The sequence below is a fragment of the Sinohyriopsis cumingii genome, chromosome 6 (genome assembly GCF_028554795.1).
Source record: "Sinohyriopsis cumingii isolate HCF-2022 chromosome 6, ASM2855479v2, whole genome shotgun sequence".
Lineage (NCBI taxonomy): Eukaryota > Metazoa > Mollusca > Bivalvia > Unionida > Unionidae > Sinohyriopsis > Sinohyriopsis cumingii.
In genome coordinates, this window is record NC_142966.1 from 139,877,416 (window position 1) to 139,895,731 (window position 18,316).

The 18,316-nt window shown below is 35.1% G+C and overlaps 1 protein-coding gene across 1 annotated transcript in view; it reads left to right on the forward strand.

Moving 5' to 3' along the window:
• Positions 1-18,316, forward strand: part of LOC149798116 (uncharacterized) — a 131,297-nt gene that overhangs the window by 18,557 nt on the left and 94,424 nt on the right. Inside the window, exons 5-8 of the mRNA XM_089960843.1 lie at positions 4,147-4,386; positions 5,965-6,165; positions 6,835-6,978; positions 7,403-7,993. Of these exons, the coding sequence (XP_089816969.1) occupies positions 4,147-4,386; positions 5,965-6,165; positions 6,835-6,978; positions 7,403-7,993 (1,176 nt within the window). The remainder of the gene's footprint in view (positions 1-4,146; positions 4,387-5,964; positions 6,166-6,834; positions 6,979-7,402; positions 7,994-18,316) is intronic.

The window sequence follows — 18,316 nt, forward strand, 5'->3', positions numbered from 1 at the left end:
AACCGTGAAATTTAAAGATAATGTTATGTATATTTGATTTAATTATATCTGATTTAATATATATTTATTTCAATTTAATTATTTGTCAGTTTTATTTTTTTTATTTTTCATTACAAGGCATTGTAATGTAAATTGATTCACTAGAGATCATACTGTTTTCAGAAAATAATTTGACCTTGACTGTTAGTTTATAAACACCAGGTGTTGATCTAAATCCTGACCTTGTTTCAAAATTTGTAGCATCCATGTAAACAAGTTATATTTTTATTTTAAAATGATTTGTTATTGTCAAGGTCATGATGGGACTTCGTATTTAAGATGTAAACATTTTTTTATAATTTTGTGTCTTAGAGTAAAATGATTGGTTTTCGTCAGGGTCACACTGTGTGTACCTGACCTTTAACAAGTACGTAGTTTCTATAAGCTTCGAGAAGATGATCACGTGACCCCTTCTTTACGTTTAGAATACAATAAAACCTATGTTTTAGAGATTTATTCTCAGTCCTGTTTGGAGTTATTTCAAATTACTTGGATTCAAAAGGATTAATTCTGTTATATTTTTCTGGAAAATTCATGTGCTCATGTGAGATTCTTAATCAAAGACAGTTCTTATAACAAATTATTTAGATTTCCAAAACCGGAGTGATAATTCTTGTTTCTACAAGGAACTGTAGACATCAACACAACAGATTGCAGCATGCGTCATCGTCTTCCATCTTGTATTCTTCATCGGGATTCAAACTTGAAATCAGTAGAACATTTTGTTATTAGGACTTCAAAAATTGTATTCGTCGATTATTCTTCGATTATTTTTGGATTTGATTCTATAAAACCGTAAGTTCATATTTTTTTCATTTTCACAGAATTTTTCCACGAAAATAAATTATTGTATTTTTTTGTAAAGCTTGTTGTTTTCACTTTTTCCTGTCTTACTGTTTATTTGAGCCTAAACAAGAGACAATAAGCAAGCTTCATAGGACTATGTAGTGTTATAATCACAAGTCACTTTTGACAATGTATTTAACTTTTCATTTACATACATTAAAACAATTGAGAAAGCTAACCTGAAGCTAAGGACTTCATTAGCAGACTGATTATGATCTCTACTGACTGTCAACACCGTTAGATGGAATGGTGAGCGATGTTAACAGATTGTCCCAGATATGCTTCAGTTCAGCCTTCTCTATTTTTTGTGTATGTAATTGAAAAGTTAAATACATTGTCAAATATGAATAAAAACTACACAGTTAAGCTTTCACCAAAGTCTCACGTCACTGTTCACTGTCCTTTTGAACAGTCAGGAATCCATATTTTTCAACAAATTTCTGTTACAAATTACGCTGCCCTTGCAAGCTAATTTGCCACTTGGCGCGTCTTGCTGCTACACATACAGCACCACCAACTTGTTGCTGGTTAATAAATTACAACTACGCTGTTTCACTGCCGGTCACGCTACGTCATGAGCTACATACTGCCATGCAGTCAGCCTTATCAGCTTCGCTGTCAGCCTATTCAGCCTTTTCAAGCACTTCCAGCCCATTCAGCTGTCAACAGACCAAAGCGACCATCGTACTGCATTGAATAAACGTTAACGATACTAAAATATGAACACATCTTAAATCATAACTAATACAGAGAATTACACTAAACATTGCAGAAAAACAAAATCCATGCAATGCATGATACCATACATTTTCCACCTCATTATAAAGCCCTCAACGATGAATTTCATTAAAACGATAATTTTCTAAACCCAAACACTGTACAATTTTCTAAAGTTAAATGAACTACGAGAATGAAAGATAAGAACGGCATATCGATATGAGGCATATAAAATACAGATACAATTATAAATTTGTCCTGTGTATAATGTACTACTTACCCTATAGCTGTAACAAGTTATTGTTGTTGTTGTTATGGGGTTTAACGCCATTTTTCAGCACATGATAGGCTATGCATGGCGGCCAGTATTAATGGTGGAGGAAGAACCCGGGAAATTCCCGGGAAGAACCACCGACCCACGAGAAGCTACTGGCAAGCTTTCTCACATACCCACATTTGTCGAATCCTAGACACGAACCGACGCAGACAGAGGTGAGATGGCAGTGAGCCGTAGCGGAGAGCGCTTTAGACCACTCGGCTACTCGGGGCCCCTTGTAGTAAATCGTCCACTATAGACACTTCCAGTCAAGATCTACAAAATCACTGTGCCTGCATACAATACTATGCCTCCTATAAATATAAAATAGTGTGAGAACCGGGGGTAAAGTACCCATACACGTCGTGATATATGAGCATCTCGCTCCGAGCGAACTACGAGATGCATTATAAGTGACCATTATAAGCAAAGAAAAAGGAAAACGACCCTAGGTAACGTTGTACGCATCTACGAAATCAATTGCACAAAATGTTTCCAAGGCATTACCAACTTTTTTTTCTTGCCTTTTTCCGTGACATCCCGTATACCGTATAACTCGTATTCAGCGAACGACAGCCATATTAAATTTTGTCAATGTCATTGGTCGCTCTTTCATTCTTTACAATGACAACTAAACGCTTCGGAGATCTTAAAGCGACATAGATTGTGAGAAAAAGGGAGAAAAGTCAAGTATGACAATACCATCAAATAATAAAAACAATTGTGCTGCAAAATGCCTTTCGGGAATATCTTGCCGATAAAAAGCAAGATGTCAGTTTTTAAAGTTTTGACGAGTCCCGTTCAATATACTAAGTTCGTTGTATTTGTCGCTATCATTTCAGTCGAATGCAATGAATTTTCTGTGGGACAAATCCGTAAATGAACTCGGCACGAGCGCCTCGTTAAATACGAATTGCGCACTGACAGCATAAATCTCGTGTAAGGTCACTAACAAACTACATAACGAATAATAGACACCATCACGTATACATTTAATTTGTTTACCAAGTAGCGTCAGGTGCAATTCACTTGCCACAATAGCATTCCTTATAGAACTTCAAACATGAATTGTTCTCGACCGAAACAATTTCCATTTTCTTTTCTCAAGAATGAATTTAATAGAGAACTGTCTTGTACTGGATTTGTGAGAATAATTCCAAAAAGGTACCATAATACTTTTGACATGGTTCTAATTTACCTAGTGTCTGGAGTCCCAGACTGGCCGATTGGTCTAAAGCGCTCACCGTTACGGATCACTGCCATCGAACTTCTGGCTGCGTGAGTTGGAGTCTCGGGCTCGGCCAATGTGAGTACGTGAGACAGCTTGCAATCAGCTTCGATGGTTCTTTCCGGGGTTTTCCCGGGTTCTTCCTCCACCATTTATACTGGCCGCCATTTATAGCATATCTTGTGCTGAAAAATGGCGTTAAACCCTATAACAACAACAACAACAACCTAGCATGTGACTGAGTTCTTCACCATATTCCGGCTATTTACGCAGTATCAATCCATCTTAGACAAACTACGGAAATTCCGTTCTTGATTCCCATGATACACCGTGCCAATGTGAGGTTACCTCCCAGTCAGTACAGTTCAGGAGGAAGTTTCAAAATTGGCCATCATGGGAATGACGTCAATGTTGTGGGAATTACATCACTTAGTTCCTGTTTGGGAGACTCGTTTTTCCTTGTTGCCGGCCTATGATACTGGCTTGACGATTACATCGGGTATAACCAAAGATTTAAGATGCTATTTTTGTCGAAAAGCCACGATGTGTTACAATCGTGGATCGTAAAAGAACAAAGCAAACGTGTGTTATTGGGCTTCTTTTGGAAAGGTAACTTGTATTAAAAAGTCCAGTCGTTTCATTCATATGCAACTTTTCCAGAAAATGCAAATTAACCTCATTTGTGTATATGTTGTGTCAAGTAAACGGTGTAATACTAACATCAACTCACCGTTAAAGGTTAAACTCTTTATAATATAGCCTTGAGAGAATCGTATCCGTCGATGTGACATCTTCATTCAGATAACTCTTCAAAACGGTCACAAAAACTAGATTTTTACGTTTTATCACTGTACACATTGTTTAGTGTCTATTATCATTGTGGGCCTTGCATTTCAAAACCATAGCTTAGCTACTTAATTGTATCTTGCTGAACGTGCACTACAGAGTTCGTTTGTTTCGAATTTTATAACATTTCTTCAATTATGCTAATTCACAAAAGGTCGCAACTTGGCGTATCGACGTAACAGCACACAATCTTCAACAAGAAATGCAACAGGAGATAAAACAGACGGCTGGGCTGAATTGGGAGTGGATGGTGGGACCAGTCCGGACTTCATTGACGGATCCTGTACTCACACGAATCTTTCTATTGATTACTCTTCGCCTTGGTGGAAAGTAGATCTGAGTCAAGAGTTTTTCATCAATCAGATTCATATTGTGAACCGATTATTCAATGGAGGTAATTCAATTACAATACTGTATGCTTTTAGGGAGCAGTCAATATTTACAGGAGGCCGAGAATTGGCGGTGGGGTGAAGGTAATTGGGAAGCATATTGCATAGTAATTCGACCTTTCCCTTAAGAGCATTACAAAGAATATCATGCTTTATGAAGAAGCGTTTAATTGTATTATACTTTGATATTTGCATAAACAATTTAAACGATCTTTGAGCTCAAAACTCATAGCAAAATCTACCCCCACCCCGAACATGTTCACCAGTATCTTAGTACTTATGATAAAATATAACACATGTAGAATAGTGGTCCTTTATCAATGAATAATTTTCCATTGATGGTTCATAGGATTGTTTCATATACCTCCTCCCAAAAATTAAAATAAAAGTAGACACCAATATTTCCACTTCGTACTACATTCATGTATTCTAAATTGCTACAGGATATGTATTTGCTTTACATGTAATACAGTTCCTTCCTACGTTATTCATGTGTAATTTGAGTTAAAAATATTCTCTAAATTAATAACTTTGCGGTAAGCAGATTAAAACAAAACCCAATTCCTGTGAACTGAGAATGGAAATCAAATCCTCCACATTTGAAGATAGTATTAAACTTATTTTTCATTGATTTTATTACTTAGGATATACATGCCAAGATATAAGTGATTGTTGGACATTATTTTGAGGAATAATAATAATAATAATAATAATAATAATAATAATGATATTATTATTATTATTATTATTATTATTAACAATTCGTCTATAAGAACTGTGATGATGTTAATTGATTCAGATTTTGTTGCAAGAAGACCAGAATGTTTTGATGCACACCACGTACCTTTCCTATTTTCATCAAAATAGACGATTAGAAGCCATCATTTCAATTATTTATGTTTGCAGGTTTTGCCAGCTGACCCCTTCTAAATGTTCAGACTATCGTGGCTAAGATGTACAATATTAATGACAGTCAAGTTACGAAAACATTTGTGAATCATTTACAATGCATTTAGTTACATCTCTGTATTCTTGTATGCTGTCACTGTTGCAGCAAACACGCAAAGAACTAAACTGTTAATCTCATCACTTGTTTTGTCATTATCTAATTTATCCCTTGTTAAAGAGTTATAATTTATTTATTTGCATTATAAAGTACGTTTTCTGCAGCTGTTAAAAAGCCATCAGAGCAGAATAGCTTTCTTTTTCTATAGAAATATATTGTATACTGTTCCCCTGCACTCAGCATTGCCTCATTTGATTTATATCTTATTATTATAAGAAGGTTGATGCTACTGTAGCGTTGAACCCAGTCGACAGTAACTGTCCATACTTCTCTGAAATTAAGATATCTTGACAAATGAAATCATAGTTTAACGTCCTTTCAGCATTATAAGCATAAACCTGAACTTGCAAAGTCAGCTGAAATGCATTCATTGATATTCGATTTAAAAATTATATTGACTGGCTAGAAGCACGCAAAATGTGAGATGTGCGAATATATACACGTATTTTGCTTTATCTAAATTCATTTTTTCGACGAATTTGATGACAAAACATTGATTCGTTTTTTTCTTCTGCAGCCATGTTATCAGGATTTAAAGTCAAGTTTTCGTTCAAGTCTACAGAAACGACTGTCTATAATGCTCCAAATATCAACCCAGGATTATACATAAACGTTATAGACTTTTCATCATCACTAGGCGATTCTGTATCCATAGAATTAAGTGGTAATATAACGAACCCAAGAGTCATGAGTCTTTGCGAAGTCTTTGTGTTTGGAGGTATGAATTCATGTTCTACAGAAGAACTTTTCAAATTAACTTCCTCGTCTTATTCTTTCTGATCTGTTTCAAAATTTAATATTTTTTTTTACATCGAGGACTGCTTTGCTCACCAGAAGCATCATAATTTGCATGCAAGTGTTTATGTAGAGCTGTACTATTTGGATGGCATACAGAGCTATTATTAGATAATTAAATGCTATTTGTTGCTTTTTTCTGTCAACCAACTAATTCATGTTCATAAGGTTAATTGATCTCTTCGGCTGTTTACTATTGACCATACTGCACCATAAATACTTGATTATCACATCATTCCATGTTTGTACCGCTCTGGTGGCATAGTGGTTAGAGCGTCCGCCTCGGATGCGGAAGGTCGTGGGTTCGATCCCCGGCCAAGTCATACCAAAGATTTACAAAAATGGTACTAACAGCTGCCTCGCTTGGCGCTCAGCATTAAGAGGTTAGTGTTAGCACTGGTCGGCCTGGTATCAGGATAATGTGACTGGATGGGACATCATGCTACATGTCTGCGGCATGATACCCCAGTGCTAAACGTCACAATAAACTGCCACACTGCAGACATCTTAGCAATATGACTGAAAAATTATTAAAGCTACGTTAGAAAACCAATCACACATTACATCACACATTCCATCTTTGTTGTATCAGACTGCCTTGTAAATCAGTGTGGATGGGAATGCGAGAAGTCATGTTACTGTAAATCAGCCATCGTTGGATCGGACAAAATCGAGGGAACATGTCCCGATGATGATTGTTTGGGCAATTGGACCGGAACAAATCGCCGATGTGATTGTAAGTAGACCTTTTTTGATGCTGTGCATAAGAATTCATCAGGTCCGACCAAAATGTAGTTACTGCTTGCTTGACAAATTTAACAACACTTAAATCTGTGTACAAAGTTGTATTTATATCAGCGAGCGAAGAATTAATATAAGCTTGTTAGAGTCCATCAAATATACAACCGATATTAATCACGATTTCTGATATAGTAATGCGTTCTACAAAGTAATCTCTTAATTTAGCCCAATTGCTGAAGCCTCATTTTCATAGTCACTGCAGAATGCAACTCTTTTGTCGGGAAATGCCCGAGAATATAACAATCTGCATTTAAGTGATTTAGAGAATATTTGAAGAAACCTGATTTACGAGGAAATTTAATGAATTATTTGTTATCTTTCTACCTCTCTTTACTACTTGTCGTAAATTTTTTTTTAAGACTGTCTATTAGATGGCGAGGGGAAATGCCCAGAAAGATGTCATAAATGCGACACTGGATCGTACTGTTTTCCCGAAACTGCCACTTGCTTACCGATCTGTGATGAGAACCACTGGGGACTCAAATGTTCTAGATCTTGTGGGAACTGCATTAGCGGAGACAAATGCAACCAAATAACAGGAAGATGTCCCGGCCAATGTCAAGGTGGATGGTGGGACAAAAATTGTTCTTCATTGTGTTCTTTTTGCAAGATTGGCACAAACTGTGATAAAGACTCTGGCAAATGTGAGATTTGTGAAAATGGCAAGTGGGGCGTTAAATGTGACAAATCTTGTGGGAACTGCATTAATAGGAAATGTAATATAACAGTTGGTGTCTGTGAAGGTGGGTGTATGAACGGTTGGTGGGATGGATTTTGTAATCAGTCGTGTGATTACTGTGAGAATGGCACAAAATGTGACAAAGACTCTGGGAAATGTGAGATTTGCGAAGATGGCAAATGGGGAGTTAAATGCAACAAAACTTGTGGGAACTGCATTAATAGGAAATGTAACATAACAGTTGGTGTCTGTGAAGATGGGTGTATGAACGGTTGGTGGGATGGATTTTGTAATCAGTCGTGTGATTACTGTAAAACTGGTACGATATGTGACCAAGACAGTGGAAACTGTACGCAATGTCCGACCGGAAAATGGAATAGGAAATGTAGCCAGAACTGTACCTATTGTGCAAAAGATACCGAATGCGATATTGAGAGTGGAGAGTGCAAGCAGTGCCCGGATGGAAGATGGGGTAGCAGATGCAGCCAAAGCTGTGAATATTGTGCACAAGGCACCGAGTGCAATATAAGAAATGGAAATTGTCTGAAATGCGAGGCGGGTAGCTGGTCATTGAATTGTTCTTTGGAGTGCGGAAATTGTTTTGGTGATGGTGCCTGTGATATTAAGACAGCGCAGTGTATTCATGGATGCCTTACCAGCTGGCAGTGAGACAATTGCAATATAGGTCTCACTTTTTCTATTTGTTCTCATCTCTTTTGTCATTTTCTTTATATCAGGTATCAAGTGTACATATTTTATGCCAAACTGCAAAATTAAAGAGATGGTATGGAAAACTCCAATGTATAAACTTTGAAGAGAAAAAAGTTGTATTTAGATCCTAAACATCTACATTATATCAATGAAGTTGATACTTGTGATAATTGGACTACACAAGCAGGTTAACACACACACACACACACACACACACACACACACATATATATATATATATATATATATATATATATATATATATATATATATATATATATATATATATATATACGATTTATTAACAAATAGAGATAAACAGTTTTAGTAATATTAGTATTATGTATAATACACGCTTATTAGAAGAAAAGAAAATAAATTACAAAAAAAAAAAAAATAATAATTACAAAGATAAATGTAATCAACATATACACTAGTATAATCTTTATAGCTGTTAAAGTGGTTATCAGAACTCAATTTATTTAATAAAAATATGATAAAAATATGGTGTGCATTACGGTTACTATCAAGTATTTTATAAATAATTAATCAAGTATTTTATAAATAATTAATCATATTATATTGATAATTAATTACAAATTCAATTTCATTTTTTAAAGAATTAGTAAACTTATTTTTATGTTATTAGATTATACTTTTACCAATTAAGATTTTCTGCAAAGTAAAATAATATGAAATATTCATATATATATAATTACTGACGAAATATAATGCATGCCTAATAAATTATATATGTGCTCAAAGGCTGATGAAATAAAATTATGTCTCTGTTAATTGTACCCAGAATGCTAAGATTCTTGTTATGGACGAAACTACTGGTTTCTATCTGATCACTCAGTGGTAAATAAAACTTCTAACAATGGCAGCGGTCTATGTCCTGGTCAGTTCTGGGTTGCCTTTCTGCCACCTTTACTCCAGGGATAGAAATGATAATATTTGATCTCCGTCTAAAATGTATTTCCAGTATTATTTCAAAATAATCCTTGTGCATACAGTAACGTGTATCGTTACATTGTGAATGAAAATGTTAACTGTGTGTTTAATATGGCGATTACTCACTACTGTATAAATACTATATGACGAAAGGATTTGTTTAATGGTCTGAGGCGTTTAAAAAAATGAAGATTAAATGTAATGCAATTAACAATGCTATGAGTTTTCGGTCCGAGAAAACCATATTCAAATTACTTTATTATTATTATTATTATTCAGCAGATTGGAAAATGACACGTGAAACGACCGAAAAAGGCGTGGTCATAGGTGTATCCGTTGGGACCGTCCTTACGTTGTGCTTGGTGGTAGCGATAGTTGTGTTTCTCGTAATTCGAAAAAGGTCAGTTTTTTTAATACTAAACGTGAGTCAACTTGCAATAAATTCTAAATATGCAATCATTATGTTACACTACGAATTATTACATAAAACTTGTCGCCTTCGAATAAATTTGCAAGTAAATATGACCTCCGTCCAGCAACTAAATTCAAAACAGATAAAGTCAGAGAGGGCCCACATATAAAACATACGAGAAAACATTGCCAAGAGCGTCTTTAAGAAGAGATTGACTTCAATAATTTATTATGCAAATATTTAGAGTAGTATTTTTAGTTTATGAATAGGAATTTTGACGTAGTAATCTCTCTTCTTGTGTTTTTTTTTTGATAGTTACTGTCACTTGTTGCATGTTACAGACGAGAAAATACCTTGAAGAACAAAATGGAGGAAACGTCGCTACAGCAATCGAATGGTGGCAGAACCGCTGTCTATACTACTATTGTTCGCAACCGCGAAGAATGTAAGGAATTTATATTTTTCAGTAATATATATATATATATATATATATATATATATATATATATATATATATATATATATATATATATACACGCTGTAGCGACCTTAGCGAGATCATATCGCTGGGGGGGGGGGCCGAAAATGTTGGAGTTTGTTTAAAACAGATTATAATTAAAGCAGATTATTTCAAAATAAATTTGATTTTGAAGAAGAAGAAAAAAACTGTTTTGCTTTGAATATTTCACAGTAGTTTTTCAATGATATGGAAATTATATTGTCGAGGCTCATTGTCCTCATTCGCACCGTGAAAGAAGGAAACTTGAACAATCCAGAACGCAAAGTTTTTCAGCTGTTACTAAAATTGTGGTTAATCTCTCAAAGGCACAACTTACAGTGGCAGATATAAAACTTTTATCGAAATATTTGAGTTTCTTCCCGCGTCCAGAAACGCACAACCGAATTAAGCTGGAAAAGGGACACTAAAGGTTTTAGACCCCGACTGAAACTCAAAATCCATTTTGCCCTGCATCCTAACAATTAATTATATCGAGACAGCAGTCACGACCAGCCTATGCTCTGAAATAAAAGTAGTTGGACCCAAAACAAATCTTAAATACAAATCTAGAAGCCTTCATCATCCCAATTGAAAACGACACTTCAACCATGCTAGCAGATATTCAGCTAGCTCAGAGAACAGAAAGGTGGCATACAGTCATTGAAAGAGAGAACAGACCTCACAATCAAATCTACATAAAAGGATCCGTTGTGGTCGTTATGAATATGGAAGAATATGTAAATGAAGCAAATAGGCAATTAAGCTACGCCTGGTTCAGCAACAAAACTAGGTCAAGATCGAATACCGGACTATGCAGAACCCATTATCAATATTAATGAAAAGTCTTCCAAATCGGACTGATGGAACAGCAAACCCAAACTAGGTAAGCCCATACATCCCCAGCGTCTGAGCGAATTTTGCGTATCCTCAGAGCCTGGCTGTACAGAATGTTCAAAAAGCGATGCTTTTGGTTGACAGCTAGACTGGAGAACATATTGGTGATTTTCAGTTGGTCAGTTGGTTTTGAGTAGATGTCTTTGTTCAGTGGTTTGTTTCTCTGATAGCCGAGGCAACACATGGGGTTAAGAAAAACTCGCTGACCTACTGAAATGTAGAAAATAATAAAATGTTCAATGAAACATAAATTATTTTAAGCTTTGATTCCACTAGAAATAGTTATGTAAATTTGTGTAAGAAAACTAAGTACAAAACTGTTACCACGGAACAAGACCTATGAATATAATAAACAGAGGTGAACTAGGTAATGTCATTAAACATTATTTTCACATTTGCATTATCACTTTATGACATGAAAACTGCCTTGTTGTTGAATCTACGATAAACCCCACACCAGTCCTCACAGACCATGGAAATATGGTGATGCTAGGATAAGTCATTGGTTTGATAGATGTCATGCAAACTTACATGCCATGACAAAAATTGAGAATTAATTTGCAATTTCTGTAAATGCGTATTAAATAACTGGCAGCAAATTCATTAGGCAAGTAGACATAAAAATGTATGCATGTTGAAAATAAATTATATTTGATTAAATGGCTAGGTATCATGTTGTCATACAAAAGGTAGTTACCATCATAAATGAACAAAATTATGCGAATATATATATATATATATATATATATATATATATATATATATATATATATATATATATATATATATAATGCAAAACGATGAAAGAAAGAAATTAGCTAAAGAAATGTTTTATTCTCGTCTGCAAGATTCAGACGTATCAGGTGATTTCTAGAATGTATACGACCTGATGAGACGTTTCAAATGGAACACATTTGGTGTCCTATATAACTATTAAGCCAAAAAAGGACTTATCAACTTTTGCGATATTTTTTGAGGAGTTTAGGAACGAAACATTACAAAACGTACCCACCATTTTATTAGACTGCATCCGTTCAAGATCAAGTGCTAGTAGAAACTGAGAGAGTGGAATTCATGGTGGAATTAATATGCTCCCACATATATATGCAAAATCAAAGAAAAAAACTATATGTGTAAAAACACGCTCTCCTGTCGGAAGGCCTTGCTTACTTGTCGTAATCCCAGAAGGTCAAATCTTGCCTTGGAGAGACAACGCCACCAACGAAGTAAGGACAAAGTTTGATGGCAGGTTAAAAAAGAAACGATACGATACCGAATACCATGAGACGAAACCAAAATCATATATCTTATACAGACACCCATAATTCGTATGATTAGGTCATGAACCAATTCATGCCTGTAAAAAAAATTATATGAAAAAATGAGGAACATATCAGTTGGCTAGAGAAAAACTTGTTAAGCAACCCCAATTTTAATGATATAGATTGGATTTTAGAAGTCGATATGCTCGTACTAACACAACTGTACATCTATTTTAGAGAATATCCTCTTGTACCAGAAAAGATTGTACCACGTACAAATTATTTATTTACATTGCAATCAAAATTGCTAAATGATTGCAGGGTTACGAGACCAGGTGTACGTATGGTTTAGACTGAACACCAAAGATGTTTCTGCGATAGTTACGTAAGCTTTAAACTTTAGCTCAAAGCTTGTCCTAAAACTGACAAAGATGAACAGGGCTATCTTGTTTGGACTACAACCTTGGCTAAAGACATACTTTCAAGTGTATACCCGTGTGCGACAAAGCGTATGCAAATAGAGAATCTCCAGAAGAGATCAATGGTGACTATACGTCCAAATTTAAATACGTTTTGTAATAGAAAAATATAAACCATTTTCCAAGAGACATATTCTTCACGGTGACATGGTGGTATTCATTCTCAGGAACTAAAAGATCCAGTTAAAGAAGTCTATTTGGAATGTTTTTACAGTGTTAGAGCTTTTCAAATGAATGGCAGAAAATATGAAATCTATTTCAAAATCCTGAAAGACAAATACGGTGATTAAAAGAGACTACGCATGGTTGATGCCGATTCAATGTGTATTTATTTTGGGACTACAAAAAAAACAAGGAAAAAAAAACAACAACCCATTTACAGTGACATGAGGGCTGATGAGATCAAGTTCAACGACAATAGTGACCATTCAAAATTCAATTTGTTTATCGTAACACAAGAGTAATACAAAAGTTCCTTAAATTTTAGATGGATGAACTAAATGGCACACCAGTAATAGAGATCTGTGGGTTAAGGGCAAACATTATTCAGTTCGCACTGTTAACGATAGAAAGAAAGTGTCGCCAATGAAAAACACGTGTAATAAAAAAGAACTGAAACTTTATAAATTAAATAAATTGTAATTTTTGAACATAGATAATGTTGCCAGGAAATTAATTTATTAAAGTGATGTAATGATTTAGATGAACATCATCACAATAAACAAAATAGCGTTATTGATGGATCATGATAATATTTACGTCTTTGATAATAACTTAAATAAGTGACGTTACAGCCACGTCTGAAAACCGCAACACTGCTTTTGCTTTGTTTGTTTGTTTTTTGTTTTTTTTTCGACGAAGGCAATGTATACCGATAGTGTGTACTAAGCACACGGACACAAAGTGTTCGGTACAAGTACTTTATATTGGAAAGGAAAATCAAGTCTCATCAAAGTTCTTTTTCCTTGTTCTATTTCAAAGCATCTACACGTTCTCCTTTTATTAAGTGATTTACTTCAAGCCACGTTTGTATTACCTTTCTCTCTTAGTTATAACAGACAACCAGAAAACGTGTAATCGTGTATGAAATCGTTGATTACTCAGTTATAGTAATTTCACCAATATCGATATTTGAAAGAGCCTATCACTCAAAGATAGTTTAGTTACGGGATTTGATTTGTTTTTCATCCTTTAAAGACTTATCCATTTTATACCCTGAGTCTCTCGGGATCACTTTTTCATATTTGAATAATCATTTTCTGTCGTATCTCTTGCTCCACAGAAAGGTTGGACAGATGATAAAGACCAGATCGAAAAAGTCTTTTGTATCCAATCTCCATCAAAAATAAATATACATTTTGTAACCGTTGAGAAAAATCATTTTCCATTATTGAAATACTGAGTCATAAAACCTTTCTCTCTTAATCTTTGATACAAGTAGCCACTGAAGTATTTAGTTTGCATTTGGTATTCTTCTATGGTATCAGCCTTCATGTATAAATCGTTCCTTATCAACTGTCAGAATAAAATATTTAAAACTGATCGTTATTTCCCGTAAATTCGACGTCACTACTTAATGCTCGGTTAATTGCTTCTGTAGGAATTGTCATGTATATGTTTTACAAACTTTTCATATTTTCTCGTCTGGAATTCGCATTCAGTGTTGTCCAATATGGCGTGTAGCAATATGACACTCCTTGCGACAATGATTCCGACACCACCCCCACCCCCACCCCCCGCACCATCGTTGGTATCACACTATCACCACCTTGAACTTAATACTGAATACGTATTTTTTCAACAATTAATGATGACGTCAAACTCTTACAGGTAGGCCAGGGAATGCAGAACATGAATACGACCACATCATTCACACTAACAGTAGTGCTTACGCGAACATTGGTAGAAGACACGAAGATACCTACGGACTCGACACCCATTATGAAAACAATCAAATAACCCAATCTAGCAAGTCAGAAAAGGATGTTTATTACAATGGAGTGGAGTTGAAGAAAACCTGTGTGCCGCTAGTTAGCCTTCCAGATTATATCAGAAGCAATGAATGCAACTCAAACGATCTTGAAAATGAATTTGAGGTATTTTGATTTTAAAAAAATGGACGACATCTTCCCGATAGTACTCTTTAGGACGCTTTGGAAGAGAAGACTGCATTAATATCTGACGTCTTTGATCCATGATTACGATTAAGGTCTGTGCCAGTTGCCGCATGGATCCCATTTTCGCAGGAGCGTTAATTATTCCTGTTTCAGTGCTTAATTTTTGCGTTCTACATAAATTGTATCATAATTCACGTGCTAATTATTTCTTTGCCAGCTGAATGTAACTGCAGAGTAATAAGAAAGAATAACGATCGCGCATTAACAGATTCATCAAACACCTGGGAAGGTTATCATTCTAAATTTTTACTTTTATGAAGACTTTTGAAGTGAATATTACCGGTTCGATGATAAGTCATTTTCATGTACAGCACATTGTATAAGTCGAGTATCAATGAGATGACACAGTGCGTTTAAACTATTAAATCGAATACTAGCACGGTATACAGATTAAAATAGACGCAACATAGAAATTCACGTGTGAACGAGAAAATTATATATATATATATATATATATATATATATATATATATATATATATATATATATATATATATATATATATATATATATTGAATTCAAGTGTAATTAAAACACAGCTATGAAGTCTAATACGTTCAGTTTCTCTAACTTTAGAAATTGCCCAAGAACCTCCAATCCAGTACGACTATTGCACAGATGTCGGTAAACGCCAAGAAGAACTTATACAAAGGAATATGTGCTTGTAAGTATTTCTTCTCTGGTTATCCCTATCGCTGAAATAGATAGGTTAATTGTTTAAATAAACTTATGATTTTTGCTCATATGTTTGATAATATCAAACGATCATGCTAATATTACATCTGAGTAAACCATAGGCCTTAAAATTTTCAGCTTCAGGTGTTCATAACGATTACTTTAGAAACGATACGTGGTCAATCCCGAATTGGGGTGTTCCTATCGCCTGTTTACAATTATATTTATTGTTTATGAACCGCATTTTATCCTCTTTGACCAACAGCTTCGTAAACATATGCAAGTTATTAAATAAAACTCACCGTTTACAATTATTTACAGATGAAGCAGCCAGGGTAGAGTTACCTCCGACCGAAGACATATCTGGCCCTGACTATGTCAATACGTGTTTTATAAAGGTATGTTTAATTAGCGTATATTTGTCACTTTTTACTTTTTGCATACTTTAAGTCTTTGTTAAAGCAATACCTGCACACATGACAATTGTATTACATCCACTATCATCTTTAATATAGTGTTTGAAATTTCTTTGGTCGTTCCTTGATTTTCAGTCTGATATTTCGTATACTGTAACCTGTCTCTTATCCTTGCACACTGCACATTTGAAACAACAAAATATTGTACATGCCTTAGGTAAGATAAATATTGCTGGATAATTAAATAACAACCGATTTTTTGCAATTTTGCTCAAGAGATAAATATACTACGTGTTCATAAATATCCGATTTTCGATCTTGTTGAAGTATGATTCTTCGAATACGATGATGGAAATTTGTAACATCGCCCTCTTATAAAGAGGGGTGGTTAATTGAGTTTGGCTGCGTTATCCAGAGGATGACCTCCCTCTATATTATAATCCAGCGGGAGTGAAAGAAAAATGGAATTTCAACAGAGAACTGAGCGAGAATACTGAGAAGAAATAAACAATACGAGCCCCCTTTTGACAGGGAAATAACAAATTTAATCAGAACAAATTAAAACGGTAATTCAAATTCGTTAGATTATATAACTAGAATTTAACAGGTGTGTCCAATATCCACGACTGATTGCATCACCTTCATTCACTTTGACCGTATATCAACGTCTCCTAGTTCATCCTTCCAAACTCTAGGTTCTGCCCCTTCATGGACGTCCTGGTCCTTTTACTCTGACCTCGTCCGTCTTTCTTTCTTTCCGGTACTCCTGTCTTTGGACTGTCTCGTCCTTCTGTCCGAAAATTGTTCCTTAAAGGATAAATGTACCCCATAAGACTGTATACTTTCTGTTCAGAGGCACATACTACAATTCACTTAATCGTTATTCAGAACCTGTGGCTATCCACACACCGCGTAAATTCTGACTTAGTACGGTAGGACATTGACCTCGCTTTCCAGCGGCAAGTCTTAAATTACCGCGTGACTACTAAGTATTACCATATTAATGTACCTATCCTACTACATGTTCGATCACTATTGCATGAAATTCAAAAGAAATGTAACTCATGGCATTCCTTGACTACAAGATTATCGAAGCATTACAAATCATATATAATTAGGTAAATATCGTTAACTCACGATGTTCTGTATCGCCCTAACAATAAATGAAGTTATTTCATATAACCCTATGAAATCTTACACATATGAACACTTGGATCGCATGCAATCAATTCTACCAATGAACTAATAACTGTATAATTAAAAAGGTAAATTGCATAACAATTCTAGCATCAACACTTTCCAAGAAATTGAGTAAAATAAATTGAATAATAACTCTAGCATCAACATATTTCCATGAAATTGAATAAAGCAAGTTGCATAACAACTCTAACATCAAAACATTTCCATGAATTGAATAACGATACATAGTATAGAAACCTAGTCATAGGAAACCCATTTTCATAAAACAAACAATCAAATAATAGAATATTACGTGAAACTAAAATTGCGTACCTCGTCGCTGTATTTTCAGGACTTGCGCGTCCTAGCATTAAACATTCTTTTCCTTTTACACGACGACCGACTGGTCCCTTTTCTCGTTTCACGAGGAAAGCACTAATCTTAGGCTTCCACGGAGTCGAGACAAAGTTTCCTCTTCTAGGAAAATTTCAGACTGAAGAATTTACACTAGGGTCGTCACTTTAAAGTCAGATTGCTCTAAAGTGTACGCCCTAATTTCTTCTACCCAATCGTAGGCAAGGGTCCCTAACCTTTCCCAAAAGAAATAATTTCTTTCATCAGATTTAGACAGCTCAGAATCTGTGAACGACAGTGCGTGACAATTTTCCCTTTGAAAATGTGATAAGTGGACATAGGTTCCTTCCAAGCGGTTAGGGTTGGTAGCTTAAATGTTTACTTCTAAGTACCCTTTTAAGATACCCAGGTCAATTTCACTGGGTCGGAAATATTGTTCCTTTGAGGTTTACACCGACATAGGGCCAGATGAACGAAGAAAGTTCAGGGTGACCCTTCAAAAAGACTTTCCTGGCGTAATTGCGATACCTTTAATTGCTAAATGCATTCAACTTTAAATTTTCTGTACTTCAAAATTTGACA